A 17,867-nucleotide genomic window follows, 5' to 3' on the forward strand; every position below is an offset into this window, starting at 1 on the left:
AAATTTCCTGTTGATCTTAAAACTTATGCAAATACTACAGTACCAAGAAATGTCTGTATTTGTTTTAAAATAAAATAAATGAAGGCCCCCTCTTCCCACACGTACACACAATCTTTAAATAAAAATGGATTCTCTAGGAAGATTTGTTCGGTGGCATTGCGTGTAGACTCTAGAGGTGCTTAGTATTTTGAGGGTCATGTGCATACAATGTAGGTAATTTAGTTGCAAAATAATTTTACTAAAGTGTTAGATTTTTATATGTATATGCCTATCCCATATTAAATTTAGGAACTCAGATTGTTTTTAAATATTCTTGGCAAAGTCTCTTTTGTCTTTCTCTTTTTTGTCAGTCAGAGGTAGCTTAGATGGTGTGTGTTTTTCAAGCTAAGAAAGATATGCTGGGTATCACCAGTGATGGGTCCTGGAAAAGACTAGTACTAATTGAATTTGCATTTTTAGCTATGAATGCAGCAGCAGGTGACAAAGAACTTTCAGATCCATATAAGTACATTATTAGTGATTTCAGTGTTCTTGAGATTTTGATATAAGGATTATCTCTATAATCTATCTAGCTGTTGTCTGTAATTTTTTAAATGGCTGGAAGATGGAACCATTTTACAAAGAGGTAAGTGCTATAAATATGATTTAGTGGAGTACATTTCATTTGCTTCCTATTCATCGACCATGAGTTGGAACTTAAAATGGCTACAAAGACTTTAAAAACCAAATTTGTAACTCGTATTCATACAACACCTGTTTTCTGAGGGTGTGAGAGCACTTTGCTTCATTCCTGTATGTGTTGTAATTTATTCTCACTATGTCCTTCTGATAGTTGTTTCTGTTGTTAATATTTGTTGAAAACATTATTGTGTGTTCAGCAGAGGTTTTAGACTCACTCTATTTTGTAGCTGAAAGGTACCATTATCTTCCCTTATCCCCCACCTCCCATTTTAGATCCTAGGAAAATTAGGCTGAAGAAGTTCGTAATGACTTCTCAGTACTGAAGTGTGGGTTGGGTGAGTGGGAGTGTGTGGGGTGTAAGTTCCATCTTGAGCCTCATGTCTCAGAATACTCCATCTTTCAGCTCTTGGGCCCTTGAGCTTATTGAAGGGTCCTCAGAGAATTCCCAGAATTCTCTGGGCTTTGCAGCATCCCCAGTCCTCATGGTAGGCTGTGGGACCAGAGGCCTGGTTGTCCCCAAACTGATTTCAGTACATAGAGCTGCCACTGCAAACCATTAGGGGCTCCCCAGATGGCTCCACTCAGCAGGCTGGCTGGATCGTGTCAGTTTCTACACTAAATGTTTCCATGCATATGATGGTTCTAAGGGCGTTAGTGGGATATTCTCCCTCTGCTCCCTAAAAACAAAATCAAAATGTATTTATTAGATGTCTCCTGTCTTCTGAGGTAGTAGCCTTTGTTAGAATGAGATGAGCACCATCCCTGCTCTAGGGGGATTTATAACATGTGTAACTTGTTGAAGTTTGCATTCTCAAACTTCTATAGTTGTAAGTCCCCCGAATTTGCGCTGTCATGCAGCCTGGATCTTACAGGCAGCCTGGATCTTACTGGAAAAAGAAGCCCACTTTTCTTGTGAAGAACATTGATACGTTTGTAGGCACTTCTTAATATGATTTATCATTTATGGTAATAGGCAGAATAGCTACCAGTTATTTGTTGCTGTGGCTGGCCTTGCTCATTGCTTCACGATATACATTATCTTTACTACTGAAAGCCATGATGAAGAAAACACGCCTCAGAGTGGTGACTTGTGCAGAGTCACAATGTTGATGAGTGGAGGAGCCAGGATTCTTATTGGGATCTGTCTTCTTCTAACACTGTTCCTCTTTAATTTTTTAACCATTAGGGTTGGGGTTAGGGTAGGATTTCTCAACCTACATAGTTTCTCAACTGTTGACATTTTGGCGTGCGTAAGTCTTTGTGTGGAGAACTGTCCTGTGCATTGTAGGATATGTAGCAGCATCCTGGCATCTACCCACTAGATGCTGGTAGCAAACACCCCCTCTTCCCACCCCTTCAGGTATGGCAATCAAAAATGTCTCCAGGCGTGACCTACTGTCCCCTGACAGGCAAAACTGCCCCAAGTTGAGAACCACTGGGTTGGAGTTAGGGTGTGAGGTAGGGGTCTAACTTTATTTTCTTCCAGATAACTGCCTTTGCCAACAGCACTTATTACATTAACATAACTTTTGCCACTGAATGAAATGCTACCTTTATTGTAGTTTGGATTTCTATAGAGAGAGAGAAATCTATTCCTGTTTCTTTATTGTTCCTTTGATCTGTTTATTGAGTTTTGTGCCAATACCATGCTATTTTGATTACAGTGAATTTGTGGTATATATTAATATCTAGTAGGGCACCATTCTTCTTTTTCAGAATCTTGGCAACTTTCTCACATTGATTTTTCTAAATAAAGTCTAAAGTGATTTTCTCCAGTTCCCAATAAACCCTGTTGAAATTGTAATTGCATTTACATACTAATTTAAGAAGAATTTCCACCATTTGTTTTTAAGAACATGGAATTCATTATTAATGTTGGAAGTAAATTTGTGTTGTAGAACTTTGAGATCATTCTTAAAATTCTGTGTACAGTCTACACCAGTGGTTACCAAAGTGGGGTAAACATACCCATGTTGGAGGGGAACTGAGGCTTCTATGTGTATTTATGTACATTGAAAAATTAGGAGAGAAATTCTGTGTTACTGGTAGTTAACGTTCAGGATGAAGGTGGTGCCCTGGCTGGGTGCAGATGTCAGGGGTCGCCTGTCTATACGGAGCAGGAGGGCTCCTGAGGGAGGCCGGGTTCAGAGGAACACTTTCCGTTGAGAACTCAGTGAAGTGGATTTGTAGATTATTTTTTGTAGTTTTAACTAAATTAACCCTCATGAAATATACACTTGACAAAAAATTCCTATAAAGTGATTGCAGATTGAGGAGAATACCAGTAACGTAAATGTAAAAAAAATGGGTATGTTTACCCCACTTTGGTAACCATTGGTCTAGATTATACACAGAATTTCTTCTTTCTCTCTCCTTTTCTCTCTTTTTCTCTCTCTCCCTCTCTCTCACATACACACATACACACGCACACACACACAGAAATGGCCACGCTGACTATCTCTCACTGTTCAGAAGAGTTTTGTTAGTGAGATAGAAGCACCGCTGCTCACCTATGCAGATCTGACAGATGGCGGCCAAGGAAATTTGGACTCATCGACGAGATGTTTTGAAATGTGGATTTACCTCCGCCATTGTTAACAGTGAATCTTGTTTCAAGTGTATATTGTGGCTTGAAATATTGGTTATTAATAATATAAACTTTATTGTGATTATAATTTTAAAATATTGCTTATTTCACCTGTTTCTTATTTTTTAAAATTTCTGTTTTGTAATGTATGTAAGATGCTGATACCGTAGTACTCAGGAATCTTTTACTGACAGGGATGTGATCAAGAAGTTTGGAGACCACTGATCCACGAAGCTTCCGGGTTACGCTGATGGTTCCTGAAGCACTTACAGTCTTGCTACTCAAGGCGTGGTCCAGGCACCAGTAGCATTGACATCACCTGGGAGCTCCTTAGAAATGCAGATTCCCACGCCCCACCTAGACCTGCTGAATTAGTATCTTCATTTTAACAAGATCCCAGGCGTGTACATTGAAGTTTGAGAAAAGAGTTAAGCTGTGCTTTCCTATTAGGTAGCTACACGTAGCAGTTTAAATTTAAATTAATTAAAATTAAATAAAATTTAAAATTCAGTTCCTTCGTTGCACTAGCCATACTTTAGGTGCTTGGTAGTAACATGTGGGTAGAGGCTACGGTATTGGGCAGTGCAGATATAGAACATTTCCATCACCTCAGTTAGTTAGAGGATGTAGGTAGGAAGATCTAGAAGGAAAGGAAACAATAAGCAACCTTTAATTTGGAATATGTGCATGAAACATGCATAGAAGAGACTTCTGCCACTCAACTGGACATGGCCCATGAGAGAGTCTCATGAAGAGCATTCATGTGTGTAGCTATTATTGTTATTTTTGTTTGCAGATAATATGACTAGTAAATATCAGGCAGACCTGCTTTTTTATTCAGCGTTATGTTTGTGATAAAATATGATTGTGCATTTTTACTAATGTTAGTGTTTCCCACACCTTTCAAAGTAAGTGAGGAGCCAAGCAGGATTCCAGAGAAAGCAGGACTCTGCCCCGAATCCCATTCCTCGTGGTGGTTCTCCTCTTTTCTGTAGTCCAGGTTGGTGGGATGGAAATTCTTTGACGGCTACATTATACAGGGATCACTGGGGTAAACTTTGTTTTAAGGTTAATGGTGAACTCCCTGTGTTGCGCAGTAGCTGATGGGTTATCTACCAGTGAGCTGGCTCTAACTGTAAACAGCAAGACAGCATGTGGCAAGACTTCTCTAGAATAAATAGTGGTATTGGGTAGTTAGATGCCCATGGTGACTTGCCCCCCGCTGGCAGTACATAGCTCCCTAAGGGAGCGTGTGATTAGGGTGTCGTTTGCACATCTCCCATCATTTCCGGCATGTTCCCGGTGATACCAAACCCTTATCAACAGATGTGGTGAGTGTCTGTTGCTGAAAGAGGAAGGCAAAAATCAGAAAAAAGGGCAGTGACCCCTCTATAGGTTAGTTTTCTCCTTCTTTCTATTTCCTACTTCATAACTCCCCTGCTGGACTCTGTAGAAAGTGCTTTATTTAAAGATTCACCGGGATTTGTTTTCTTGGCAGATTTTTCCCTTAAGCATTTCTTAAGCTTCACTCTTAGGGGAAACTTTTGACTCAAGCAACCTCATTTTTTTTTTCTTTTTTTGTAGATTTGGTTCATTTTGCAAAGAGGAGGTCATAAAAGTTGTTGGAAATCTTTTCCCCGTTGTCCTGAGAGCATCTTTGGGAAGCAGCAGCGTACTCCCCCCACCCCCAACCACCACCAGTTTCAGAGACAAGAAATACCTAAAATCTCTCCCCTATCCATCCACTCCCTCTATAAAAAGCTCAGCTCTCATTTCTGCTCTCCTAAAATATTCTTCCCCTCTTCCTACATCACACACAATGCTCTTGCTTATTTAATCTTCCTAAAATCTGTATTTTAGTATCTTCTTTTATCTAAGACCATCCATGACTCCCTTTTACCTCACAATGAAGTCCAGTCCCATCCTGTAGCAACGTGCTCCCATCCTTTCTTTCCAACCTCGTTTCTCACTTTTCTGCTCTAGCCGCTGCACGGCACTCAAGTACGGATTCCTTCTAACAGCAGATTGGTCCAGATATTTGTTAGGCTCGTGTTTATTGATGCAGCTGAACTGTAATAAGCAACCCTCACTTTCATGTAACTTTTGCCAAACTGCCCTGTTTATTATTTCCATCATAGAGTCATGCTTTTTTACATCTAGATCCTTCCTCATTTCTGTTGTCGGTGCCTGGAATGTCCTTTTTTATTCGTTGTCCCATGACTAATTTCCACATGGCTTCAAAGACTCAGCTTATGTGCTCCTTGCTTGTTAAAAATTTCCCTGATCCCTGACAATGGAAATAACTGAACTCTCATTGCACTTTTGTTTACATATAGTTTATCTTTCCTTAGACGATAAGTTTCTTAAGGGGGGGATCTAGCTCAATGCCTTATATGTGGTCAGTGGCCAAGAAGATGATGAATAGATGAGTGAGTAAATAGATTTTTTATTGTCATTAGTTTTGCATAAGCTGATGAAACTAGAAAAAGCCTTCTTTTTCTTTCATTGACAAATCTTTTATCAGATCTGTAGCTCATTTCCCTCCCTACTACTCCTTAAGAAAAAAAAAAAAAGCCATTCTGATCATTCTGCTTGAGCCTGGTGTTGCCTTGGGGGAAATATCTTAAAATTCCTTCCTGTTTCCCAGAGATAGAGAATTTGTTTCTGTCAACTGACATTTAATAATTTTTTTTTCCAGTTGGAGAAGTGCCTAGTGATCTAAGTTTGTGTTTGTCACCAGTTCTTTCTGATTATTCCTAAATGAAGCAAAAATAGCCGTATTGATGAACTGCACGTTCCCTCTCCTTTCTTTTCGTAACTCAAGTTCAAACTATGCTTCGTGTCCTGGGAAAAAGAAGATGCTGTTTAAACTCATGGTCTTTGAAGCTATCTAAGGGATTTATGAGTTGAAATGAGATCTGTTACATGTTTGTTATTTAAAAGTAGTGTTATGATAGTTTTTATCCACATGTTTATTATTTAAAAGTATAGTTTATAATAGTTTTTTAACAGCATTTGTTTTTCAGTAGCCTCATTTCAGATCTACCCATGAGACCAGAATGGGTATTCAACTGACTGCTTGGCATTTCGTCAGAATAATTTGAGGATTAACCCTCTTGCCTGCGACCATTTTGGATATTTACAGCAGTCCTAAGCATTACAGTCTTTGCTTGCAAACATGTGTTTTTAATGGCTTAGAAAAGGGTTATGTCCCGGCCACCGTGAGAGCAGACAGGCTGTGTAAATGTCCCGGCCGTGCCCGTGGTCTGGATAGATTGCAGGAGGGAAAATCTGCTGAGTCGTTACAAGGAATGAAATATCCGGGTTGGGTTTATGGGTTAGTTATTCTGATTATGATACAATTAGATAATCTGTTCTCTCTTATCTCTTCCCTGGCCTCCAGCCTTCTGTGACTCACATTGCAGCTTTGTGTATACAACCCAGAAGTCGGAGACTGGTGCCCGAGAGGTCAAATTCAATCCCAAACATGTTGGCCTACAAAACATGTAAAAACATTGTTTGGAGCCAAAATTTGACAGTTATGGTCAACATAACAACTCTGTATAATGACTTCTTTTAAAAAGTTAGCAGATTTGGCAACCCTGGCCTGGAATTCCTAGTAATGATTGGGATATAAATGACGCAATTTACCATGGTTTCCGGTGTTCCCATTGTCACCCCAATACCTTAGTGACACGGCGCTTGCCATTCAACATCACTCCTGCGCTCTGGCTTTCTCATGGTGGGGACAAGTTACTCTACAGCCACATTGCTCTCAGCAATGGGACTGTGTAAGCATGTCTGACAGGACTCTGTGTTGGAGAAAGCATATTTCTTGGTGCACATGAAGACGATTCCTCTACCTTTTATATGAGAACACAGTGTCTAGAGTATGTATTTTGGTCAAAAAAATCCTCTTTCAATCCTTGTTTGTGGACCTTCAAGTTTGCAGCCCTTGGTTTGACCTTCTGACCCTCCAGCTGCCTGGGGAATGACCACACAACCCTTGGCAGAAGTGATAGTTGGAATGAGTAAGGATCTCTGGGTACGCTGTGAGTTTATGCAAAGTTTTTATTACAGTCGATGTTTGTGTACGAATAATGAGGTCAATGTGACACAGAATAGGTGGTCTTTGGTTATGGTCTTAAACAATTCTGACATCCGTGGCCAGTTGTGTTGACATCCGAGGTACTTCAGCACGTGGGCTCTTTGCCCTCCTGTGATAGGAAAGATTTGTGCACAGATGCTCGGCGTCTAAATCTGCTGTTATGTGTCTGTTTGACAAGCATTCATTTAAATTTTTCTTCTTGTTCACATTCAGTTTTGGCGCCAGTCCCATTTATAAGGTGTCAAAGAAGTGAGGACTGCTTGGTGTGATGGAAAAGTTCTGGAAATGGATAGTGGTGAATGTTATGGATATACTTAATGACACTGAATGTACACTTAGAAATGGTTAAAGCAATAAATGTTATGTTATGTATATTTTACCACAATAAAAAATGCAAATAACTTGGAAGAACTTTTGAGTTTTTTTGACCAAAAGAGGCATAGATAGAGAAAGGTCCCCGTTCTTGTGTTTCTTTTTTCTCTCATCCTTCCCCTTGGAGGCTGGTCTATTTTGAGGGTATAGGAATCTAGCTGACTGGTCTCTGCAAGTCGTTCTTCCTGTTTTCTCTTTTCTGTAGGCTTGTTCAGTTATCGCTCAAGGACAATCAGAGTGGCAGTTATACCCCACCTCGGCAGAGCTTCTCCACTCTGACTGCACGTTAGAGTCAGCTGGGAGGTTCCAGAGTCCCTCTGCCCAGGCCATACCTCATACCAATTAAGGCAAACTCTGCGAGAGGTTCCCAGGTGATTCCGAGGTGGACTGCAGCCAGGGCTGAGAAGGCCTACCCTGTGGGAAACCCTGCCTGATTCACAGAGCCCAAGGTTTGCGTGTGCACTTGTTCCCGTGCCTACAGTTGGGGCACATCAAAGGAGATTATTCTTTTCTCCCCAGACCCATTTATTTCAGTCACTGCCTCATGTGACTTGAGGGGTCTCTTTCTTTCTTTTTTTAAAATAAATATTGTTTGGGGATAATTTTAGATTTAACAGAAAAGTTACAAAGAAAATACAAAGAATTTCAATATAACCTTCACCGAGTTTCCACCATCATTAATATTTTACGTTACCATGGTACGTTTGTCAAAACTAAGAAATTGACGTGGGTACATTACTATTGACTAAATTGTGGATTTTGTTTGGATTTCATCAGTTTTTCCATTAATGTCCTCTTTCAGTTCTGAGACCCAAAACAAGGTACCACACTGCGTTAATTGTCACGTTATGATTGTTTTTTTTTAAAAAAATAAAAAGATTGGCACCTGAGCTAACGTCTGTTGCCATTCTTCTTCTTTTTTTTTTTTTCTTCTTCTCCCCAAAACCCCCCCGGTACATAGTCGTATATTCTAGTTGTGAGTGCCTCTGGTTGTGGCATGTGGGATGCCGCCTCAGCATGGCTTGATGAGCGGTGCCATGTCCGTGCCGAGGATCGGAACCAGTGAAACCCTGGGCCGCCTAAGCAGAGCGCGCGAACTCAACCGCTCAGCCACGGGGCCAGCCCCTGTGATGGCTTTTTGAAACTTAGCTGGGCTGGGATGTCTTAGCGGCTTCTCCAGCCTTAAGCAGTCAGGACCACCGTGTTTACGTGTCTTGTTAAGCGTACATGGCTGCAAGCTGAGAATTTGAATTCATTGTGTCTTTTCATTCTTGGCTTTCAGGACATCACATCTCTGCTCAGTAATATCCTTTTATCCCCTCTTCCTTTCAAAAAATCCCTTTGGAATGGCTGGAAGCAAACCCCTTCCAACTCTCCAATACTGTCGACAAGGAGGGACCACGGATGTGAGATGGGTCAGAGCTCTTTTTAGTTAATTTTCCCCCAGCCTGTTTCTGAGAAATGACCCAGCAGCACGAAGATGGCTAAGCTATTCAGAACCCAAACTGACAGAATAATTTGACAGTCGGCCCATTTCACAGGATGCTCATATATGAAATGTAAACAGATTTCTTCACGCCTGTTCCTGTAGCAATGGATTAAGCCCAGTTCCCTCTGTGGATTTCAAGAGAATAAGTAAATTGTAGAGAAGTTTCCCGAATTTGTCAACTGGACTCACTGGCAGGGTGCTCATACTCTCTCCCTCGACATGCTTCCTTGATTTGACTTCCAGGACAGCACGTGCTCTTCGGTTTCTTCCTTCCTTTGCTGTTTTCTCCTCAAACTCTGTGGTGGAGGGTCCCAAAGCTCAGTCCTTGACTCTTCTCTCTACGTTAATTGAGATCTCATCCAGTCTCCTGCTTTAAATAGCACCTGGCAGCTGATGACTCCCCAGTTTACATCTCCAGACCCCTCTCTTGAAGTCCAGACTCAAATATATATTAAACTGTCTAACAAACATCTCTGCTTGATGTCTGCTGGATATGTCAAATTCAGCACTTCTGAAACCAAATTATTGATCTTCCCCCCAAGCCTGTGCCACCCACAATCTTCACCATCATGGTTGTGGCAACTTATCCGTTCTCCCAGCTACTGGGGCAAAAATCCTCAGGGTCATCCTCATGTGCTTTCTTTCTTCCCCACCCCACGACCTGTCCATAAAGAAGTCTTGAAGGTTCTACCTTGAAAGTATACCCAGAATCCAGCGCTTCTCCCTGCTGCTCCTGCACTGCCACCAACCCTCTTTGAGTCACCATCATCTCCCGCCTGGACACTGAGTTAGTGTCTTAGCTGCCCCCTACAGCCACAAGGATCCTTTTAAAATAAATCAGATCGTGTCACTTCTCTGTTCCACACCCTGCAAGGACTTCCCCTGTCACTCTGAGTAAAAGCCACAGTCATCACTGTGGCCTGCAGCTCTCCATTATCTAGCTCCCCATTGGCTCTCTGACCTGGTCTCCTCTTCCTCCTCTGTCTTTGTTCTCTGAGCTCCAACCACAAGACCTCTGCATGATCTCAGCTTAAGGCCTTTGCAATGGCTCTTCCCTCTGCCTGGAAGCTCTTGTCCTGGATATCAGTATGGCCAACTCCCTCCCCTCCTATCCGTCTTTATTCCAGATGTCACCTTCTCAGTGAGGCCACCCTGACCCCTCTCATTAAAACTGCAGCTCCCCCTGCACACTCCTGATTCTCCTCACCTTGCTCTGTTTCCTTTTTCTTTACACTTACCGCCGTTGAAAATTCTCTATTATGTGCTCATGAATGTTTACTGTTTATTGCCTGTCGCCCTCCACTAGATTGTGAATGCCATGAGGGCAGACATTTGGTCTCTTCTGTCCATTGAGGTGTGCTGAAGAAGAGTGTTTGGTGCATAGTAGTAGTGTGGTCAGTATTTATGGAATGAATAGTTGTGAACAGAAGAGTGCTGAGGAGGCAAAGTAGAGAAGGCAGGAACAGATGATGGCAGCAGGTCAGCAGCAGCTAGTATTTGTTGAGCCTGGACCTCTTGCCATGCCCCGTGTGAAGGGCTTTATGTGCTTTTGTCTTACTTAATCCTCACAATGATGCTAAGAGATGGCTACTCATAATATTCTCATTTGACAGCAAAAGAAACTGAGGGACAGAAAGTTGAAATAAATTGTCCAAAGGCACACCACTGGTAAATGACCCACCTCTAGTTAGCTTTAGGACTTGTAGCCTCAGACTAATAAATCTAGAGGAAATTATGGAGTAGGGGGTGGAGGGAGATGGGGAAGTGTATTTCATTGTTAGCAATACTCTTCTCAGAGCGCCCTCGTTTAACCTCAGAGTATGCGGTGTTCATTTCCAGATAAGGGAGGCTTTTGCTGGTGGTTAATCCTGCGTCTCCAGAAATGCATTCTGTGCCCCTCTCTTTTCTTATTGTTTAAACCCAGATGTCTCTGTCCTTGTCAGAAGTGGAAGCCATCTGGGCTTTAGTCCAGGGAAAGTTTGGTGGTTTCCCATATGCTTTTCCAGGATGACACAAGGACGTGGCCGATGGGGAAACATAAATGGTGTTTCCCCTCCCCCATTGGAGAGTGGCAAATGCCTGTTCCGCCGAGAGTTTCGGTTTAATGGCTTTTTTTCTTCAGCACTTGATCAACTGTAGAATATCTCTTCCCGCATGCTGCGATCCCTGGGAGGGATAGGCCACGGCCTTTTGGGGCCACTTTTAGGGGATGTCTGCTTCTCTGTGCCAGGGTGGTCCTTGCCCTCAGAGACAGAGGATACCCATCACCTGTCGACTGCTCTCAGGTGTCTGAGTGGATCTTGTGAGCCTGTTCTGAGCCTGAAGCTACCATGTCTCCCTCCTCAGCAACTGTATTAGTTTTCTGCACTCTGTAATCAGTTACCACAAACTTAGTGACTCAAAACAACATACATCTGTTATCCCACAGTTTCTGTTGCTCACTTGGATTCTCTGCTTCCGTCTCATCAGGCTGCATTGTAGGTGTTGGCTGGGTCTCTGGTCTCCTCAGAGGCTCCATCTGCTTCCATCAGAGGAAAGATCGGCTTCCACGCTCCCTTGGGTTGTCAGCAGAATTCATCTCCTTGCACTTATAGGACTGAGGTTCCCGTTTCTTGCTGACTGTTGGCCAGGGGCTGCCCACAGTTCCTGGCCACGTGGCCCTCTCACAACATGGCAGCTTACTTCTTCAAAGCCAGCAGGGGAGTCTCTAGCTCCAGTCTTCTAAGAGGGAGTCTTCCAGGGTGACGTAATCACGGGGGCTGACATCCCATCCCGTTTGTCATGTTCTGTTGATTAGAAGCAAGTCACAGGTCCTACTCCCACTCAAGGGGAGGGATTGTACAAAGGTGTGAGCACCAGGAGGTGGGATCATGGGGGGGCCCCCTTAGGGTGTGTTCACCGTGGGAACCACGTGTACTCCCACCCCTAGTGCTGAGGAGCCCAGATACTCCCTCTGGCCGCCCTATAACCAGCCTTTGCTTGTGGATTTGATGCTGACTTTCATGGGATCGTTGGCAGGGGGAGGGTTTCTGCGTGACCTTGCCCTCCACCCAGCTCGGGCCCAGCACCTCACAGAGTGCTGACTTCAAGGCTCAGGCAGCCAGCCTCTGGCCTCAGAGGAATCAGGGTCTTTGCCACCTCCTCTCCCCTTCAGCCGTTCTTCATTGTTGTAGTCCTTTCATTTCAAATTGTGGCGGTCATTCCTAAAGGCAAGGGAAGACCTGTTAGTTGCTCATCCCCTCCCCCAATATACTCTGGATTTGCTTTTCCAAGCAGCCGGAGGCTGAGATGTGATTTTTCGTATGTCATCTAGAAAATTTGTAATACCTCTTTCGGTTGATCTTTTGTGTTCCGTTTCGTTCAGATGTAACTGAGTTAATTATCTGATGAGGTGAAGTTCTTCTTACAGAACTTCTTGTTCCAGAACCAAAGACGGTACTTATTAGATCCTGTAGTAAAAACCCCTTATGCATCTGGGCTGTGAGTTGCTCAAAGACGGTCTCTTCTTCCCGTCATTCATTTTATGGGTGTTTTACTGAGTGAATACAGTGTTGACTTATTTAAAATGCTTACCATTTTCAACCTCCTTTCTGAAACTCTCCATGGGTATTTATGAATAGCCTTCTACAGTCTGCATTAGTCTCCGGGTGACAAAGCAGCCGAGATTCCACATCTTGGAACTCTCCTCCTCCCGTGCCTAGCTTTGTTGTTCGAGGTCCCACACAATCCATGTGACAGTATGTCATGACCAAGTCTTCTCTTTCAAAAGTCTGGAATCTTCTGCTGTAGTTCCTCTTAATAAGTCTTTTGTTTGGGGAGGAGGATGAGAACATGGGGCAAAAATGAGACCCTGAGTCTAGTCTCTGATGAAGTTTTAAGGCAGGAAGGCTGGGGTGCAGAATTGATTTATTCTTTTGCAATTAGTATGTTCCAGTTTGACCAGTTTGGAATTAGTTTATTCTTTTACATTTCAAAAGTATGTGCCTCAGTGCCTACTCCTGAAAGGCTATGTTAGAAGGAAAAATAAAATTAAAATATGCTATTGATGTTTGCTTACCCACTCACAGGTGCACACCTGGGGAAAACCAAATCCTCTTTAATTTTTTTCCCTTTTGAATTTCATGTAAATCATACCCAGATGGCTAATGGTAGCATAAATTGCTTTTAATGATATCTAAGAATCTTAGAAATTCATTTTAAAAATGTTACAGCAAAAGTACATTTGGAAACTGTTTTTTTGCTGGGATATATGTGTCTCAGGAGTTCAGTGTGAAAATACCCACTTGAAGAATTTTCTGGCCACACCTGCTCTCCCAGGGGCTGGCAGGGGACCCTCTTTGGTAGAGCTCCCCATTAGGGGACTGGGAGGGCCCCGCTTACCCCCTCAGCCAGTGGAGAGTGGCTGTGCGTGTGGCGTGAGCCCCGGACAGAACCCAGGGCCCTGGTCTCTAAGTCCTGCTCCCCGTGAAGAGAGAGCAAGTGCTGTAGGCCCGTGGCTATAATCTCACTTCCTGTTGCCTTACGCCTGCCTGGGCCAGGGAATCATCTTCAATTCCTGACAGCCACATGGCATCAGGGAGTTCCTCAGACCCAACTGAGTGTCATACAGGAGCCCCTCAAAGGAATGGCATGCAGTGGTGGAATGTCCTTCTGGCGACCTCTGGTTCTGTGGAATGTGCACAGTGTTGCATCACGTGCATGTCCATATGAGGGGAGATGGGGAAGCAGCCCCACCAGCTGTGTGGGGAGGTGGCGGGGGCTTGCCGGACGCCTCTGGCTGGACTGTCGGAAGACTGAAGGTGTTTGCCGCGGACAGCCCTTCCCTGCCACTCCTTCCCCAGAACTTTTACTTCACTTGCCTTATATTCTTGTCTTAATGCATCTTTAATTTTGATAGATTGTGCTGGATTGCTCTCTGTAGGGGTTGAACTCATTAAAGGTCTTCTAAAAATTAGTTATTAATTTTCTAAGTGATATATGAATAAATTCTCTTCAAAAAAAGGGAAAAAAGTTGAAGATACAGCTAAAGTACTTTTGGTGACCACCCTCACTCTGGGTCCCAGTTCCCACACAGATCCTCTCCGTCCCCCAGAGCTAACTGCTATTATTGGTTTGCTGTGTGTCTTACTAGTTCTTTTTCTATGCCCTGGAAGATATAAACCAAGTGTGTGGGGCTGTGTGTGCGCGCGTGTGTATGTGTGTTGTTTCATATATAAACCACATTGCAGTAAACCTGTCATTCTATAATGATGTGTTTTTCTTGACGATATGTCTTAGAGGTCTTTCCATGATGTAGATCTCTCTATATTATTTGAGTTGTTTACCATAAATTATTTTCAGCAGTGCTTTTTGACATTTACTTTCAGGAAAGAATTTGGGGTTTTGTTAAACACCTAATGATTCTTTTTTTTGCACTGTGCAAAATTTTGATCTCTGTGTGTGTGTGTTTTCCTCTCTCTTCAGGTCTCAGAAAGCTGATCCTCACAATGAAGGCTACATCTTGGAATTAGATTGCTGTTCCTCATTAGACCACCTGACAGACCAAAAAATCATCCCCGAGTTTATTAAGAAGGTGAGCCGTGCAGTCAGGATACAATTGAACAGATTCGCAGAGCATTCCCCTGGGCGACAGGCGAGGGGCTGGCTTAGGGCAAGGGAGGCACACCCCACAGCCCGGGGCGGAGCCAGTGCCACCTCTGCCGTGGCCCTTTGGGCAGCCCCACAGCAAGGCAGCCCCTCCCACACATCACTCAGGCAGGAGGTGACTCTGGAACAAGATGGATTCCCCCTCCCTCCCAGGATGGTGGGACCCTGAACCCTGTCTTTTAGGGCTGGAGTGGCATTAACAGGTGACAGGCCCCCTGACGGGACTCCTCTCAAGCCCTGAAGATGGTGTGAGCACCCACATCGCACCTTCCACTCATCCTGTGGGTTTTTGTTGCCGTGAACCCCCTTCCTTTCCTGGTGTGGGAGCAGGCCAGAGTCCTGTGGCCACTGGCATGCAGTTGTACCAGGAAAAATTGCCTAGCTGCAGGGGATTCATTCTTTGCCCAGAAATGTGTCTGGTTTTGAACTTCTCTTCATGGCATATGAGATTTCCTACTTAATTGCAGGGTCCACTTGGGTTTCAGTATGATGACATTTACTGCAGAAGGAATGTCCTTGCCCACACTGGGGCTAAGTTCATTGCTTAATGCTTATCTTGTTCTCCCCTACTCAGTCTTCCAAAATAACTGACAATTCCCCATCTTGTAGAAGTGATTATGATGTTTGAGGCCCAGTCAGTCAATTAATGAATTCATTAATAAATATCATCAACTTTGGGCTGTCAACTTTGGGCCAGAAATAGTACTACATAGGTGCTTGGATACAGAGAACAAAATACATGCAGTCCCTGTCTTCGTGTCCTCACAACCAGAAGGCAGACCCTGACCGAGTGTGATGAGCATTACCAGGAGGAAAGCTGGGGAGTTGAGAAGCAGGTGGACCGTGTGTTCTGGGCATCAGGGAGGTACCTTGGGCTGAGACGGAAAGGATGAGGGAGAGTTATCTGGTGATGGGGCTGCCTGGGGCAGGCTGGGGCGCCTCCAAACGCAGGGAGCAGCATGTGTGAGGGCCTGAAGCAGGAGGGAGCGGGGAATCAAAAGATCACAGGAGCTTCAGCAAAGAAGGGGAGTGTGAGGGATGGGAGAAGGGCCAGGACTCAGCTGTAAAAGCAGTGGGAGGCTGTTGAGAGGAATTCTGCAGAAGAATGAAATAGATTGCCCCTTGAAAGGCCCAGTGACTCTTTTTTTGTTTCCTTCCTCCCTCCCTCCCTCCCTTCAACAATTGTTGAGTGTCCGGGCTCTTCGGGGCCTGGGGAATAGCCACTCAAGGATGCTGGGAGCCAAGACCTACAGCCTAGGGATCAATGACCTCTTAGGTCAGAATTTCTTCTGGTAACTTTACTAGAGGGATGGAGACTCTCTCTACTCTGTTAGAATTTACATCATTACTTAAGAAATAGGAGAAAGTAGTTTTGTTCACACGTGGAGAAGCCTGAGAACACAGGTCTTTATGACTCACGTAGGTGTCTGTAGAAAGAGGGTCATTTTCTCTGGATTGTTGCAAATAAAATGTTCTAATAAACTTGGGTAGGGACATTGCAGAGGTAGAATTTACCCCATGATCTGAGTACTGGGGAAAAAATAGTTTTAGAAATGGTTTTGTAATTAAAACTCAGATGCGTGGAATATTTGAACGGTAAGTGGGTAAGATGAGGGCATGAAGCTCTGCCCATACTGTTAAATGTGCTCTTTTAAATAAAACATGTGATTGGTGCTTTTGTCTTAACCAGACCATTGCATGACTAACCCATTGCATTGTGCCCCTATCAGATCTTAAGGCAACAAAGGCCTGGTTAGTGACTGGGTGCTGAGATGCTCTGTGTCTGTAGTGCCTGAAGTGCGGGTGGACATCTGTTCAGCAGAAGGGATAACCCCAGAGTTAGAAAGCCAGTTTTGTATTTAACTTTTACTCTTATCCCTCCTACTGATGATATGTGTGTGTACACATCAGGATCTGATGTTTTGTTCAGTAATTAGTTAAATCAGTCATCGACACCCGCTTATTTTATATTTGTATAAGAATTCTGTTCTTAACATTTTGAAAATTATACACTTTAGAGCCCACTGTGCCATCTTGCCCCTGCCATTCCCCTGGTTTTCAAATAAAAATCACTGGGTCCAGACAGGCTTGCGCACTGGGGCAGCCCTGAGATTTCTGACCTGGAGCTTGTCTCCAAATGTGCATCCCAGAGTCTCTCACTTCTGTTCCTCTCAACAGAGAGGCCGTTGACGGTCATGGTCAGCAGGGTGGAAGGAAAGTTCCCCGCTCTGGAGAACCCAGGTGTGTTGGGGTTGCCCCACCCTTTGTCGCCACACTGTTTGTCTGTGGCTGGACCTGGAAGGATCTGGCATTTCTGGCTGTCAGTGCTGGCTGCAGCTTTAGTTTCTAGGCCAGTGGCCATGAGAACCAGGGAAAGAGGGACAAAACGATGGGCCTGGGCCCTCTTCCCTCTGCTCCTCTTTTCTGTTGTTGGACTTAATTTCTGGAGAAAACACTACCTCTCTGTGCAGAGAGCAGAGGGGAACCAGATGCCTCTCTGCAGGGTCAACAGCTATTCCAGCTGACGGCAGAATTTTACACATGTGTAAATTTTTCTGTCATCACGCAGGTAGAAGATCACAGGAGCCTCCTGGGAAGAAATATACTAAAAACCATTTGTATTCTTTCAGTAAATATTTAATGAATAGCTTGGTCCCTATTTTTATATATAGTGGTGACACTTGTTAATTGCCATTCACTTAGGCGGAGATGAAGCTGTGTCGCTGGCTGCTACAGCGTATAGTCATTACTTTTTATCTGGGCCATTGTTCTGTGTGAAATAATGGCTCCCGTTCCTGTGACAAGTAGATCCGTCTTGCGATGAGATGGTAATTAACTCGTTTTGTCATTGTGCCATCATGCAGGATAAGCTTACATTCTTCTCTGCATATGAGAATTAAACTCAAAGTGATGTAGAATTTTCGTTCTTAAGAACAACGTCCCAGTATGGTTTTTCCACCAAATGTTTTAAATTAGTGGAACCT

At 43.7% G+C, this 17,867-nt stretch overlaps 1 protein-coding gene across 4 annotated transcripts in view; it reads left to right on the top strand.

The window, feature by feature from the left end:
* Positions 1-17,867, top strand: part of RFTN1 (raftlin, lipid raft linker 1) — a 197,882-nt gene that overhangs the window by 95,834 nt on the left and 84,181 nt on the right. For all 4 annotated transcript variants that reach the window (XM_046676243.1, XM_046676250.1, XM_046676226.1 and 1 more), the window contains exon 4: positions 14,701-14,809. In XM_046676243.1, coding sequence (XP_046532199.1) covers positions 14,701-14,809 — 109 coding nt within the window. The remainder of the gene's footprint in view (positions 1-14,700; positions 14,810-17,867) is intronic.

This window comes from Equus quagga, chromosome 1 (assembly GCF_021613505.1).
Source record: "Equus quagga isolate Etosha38 chromosome 1, UCLA_HA_Equagga_1.0, whole genome shotgun sequence".
NCBI lineage: Eukaryota > Metazoa > Chordata > Mammalia > Perissodactyla > Equidae > Equus > Equus quagga.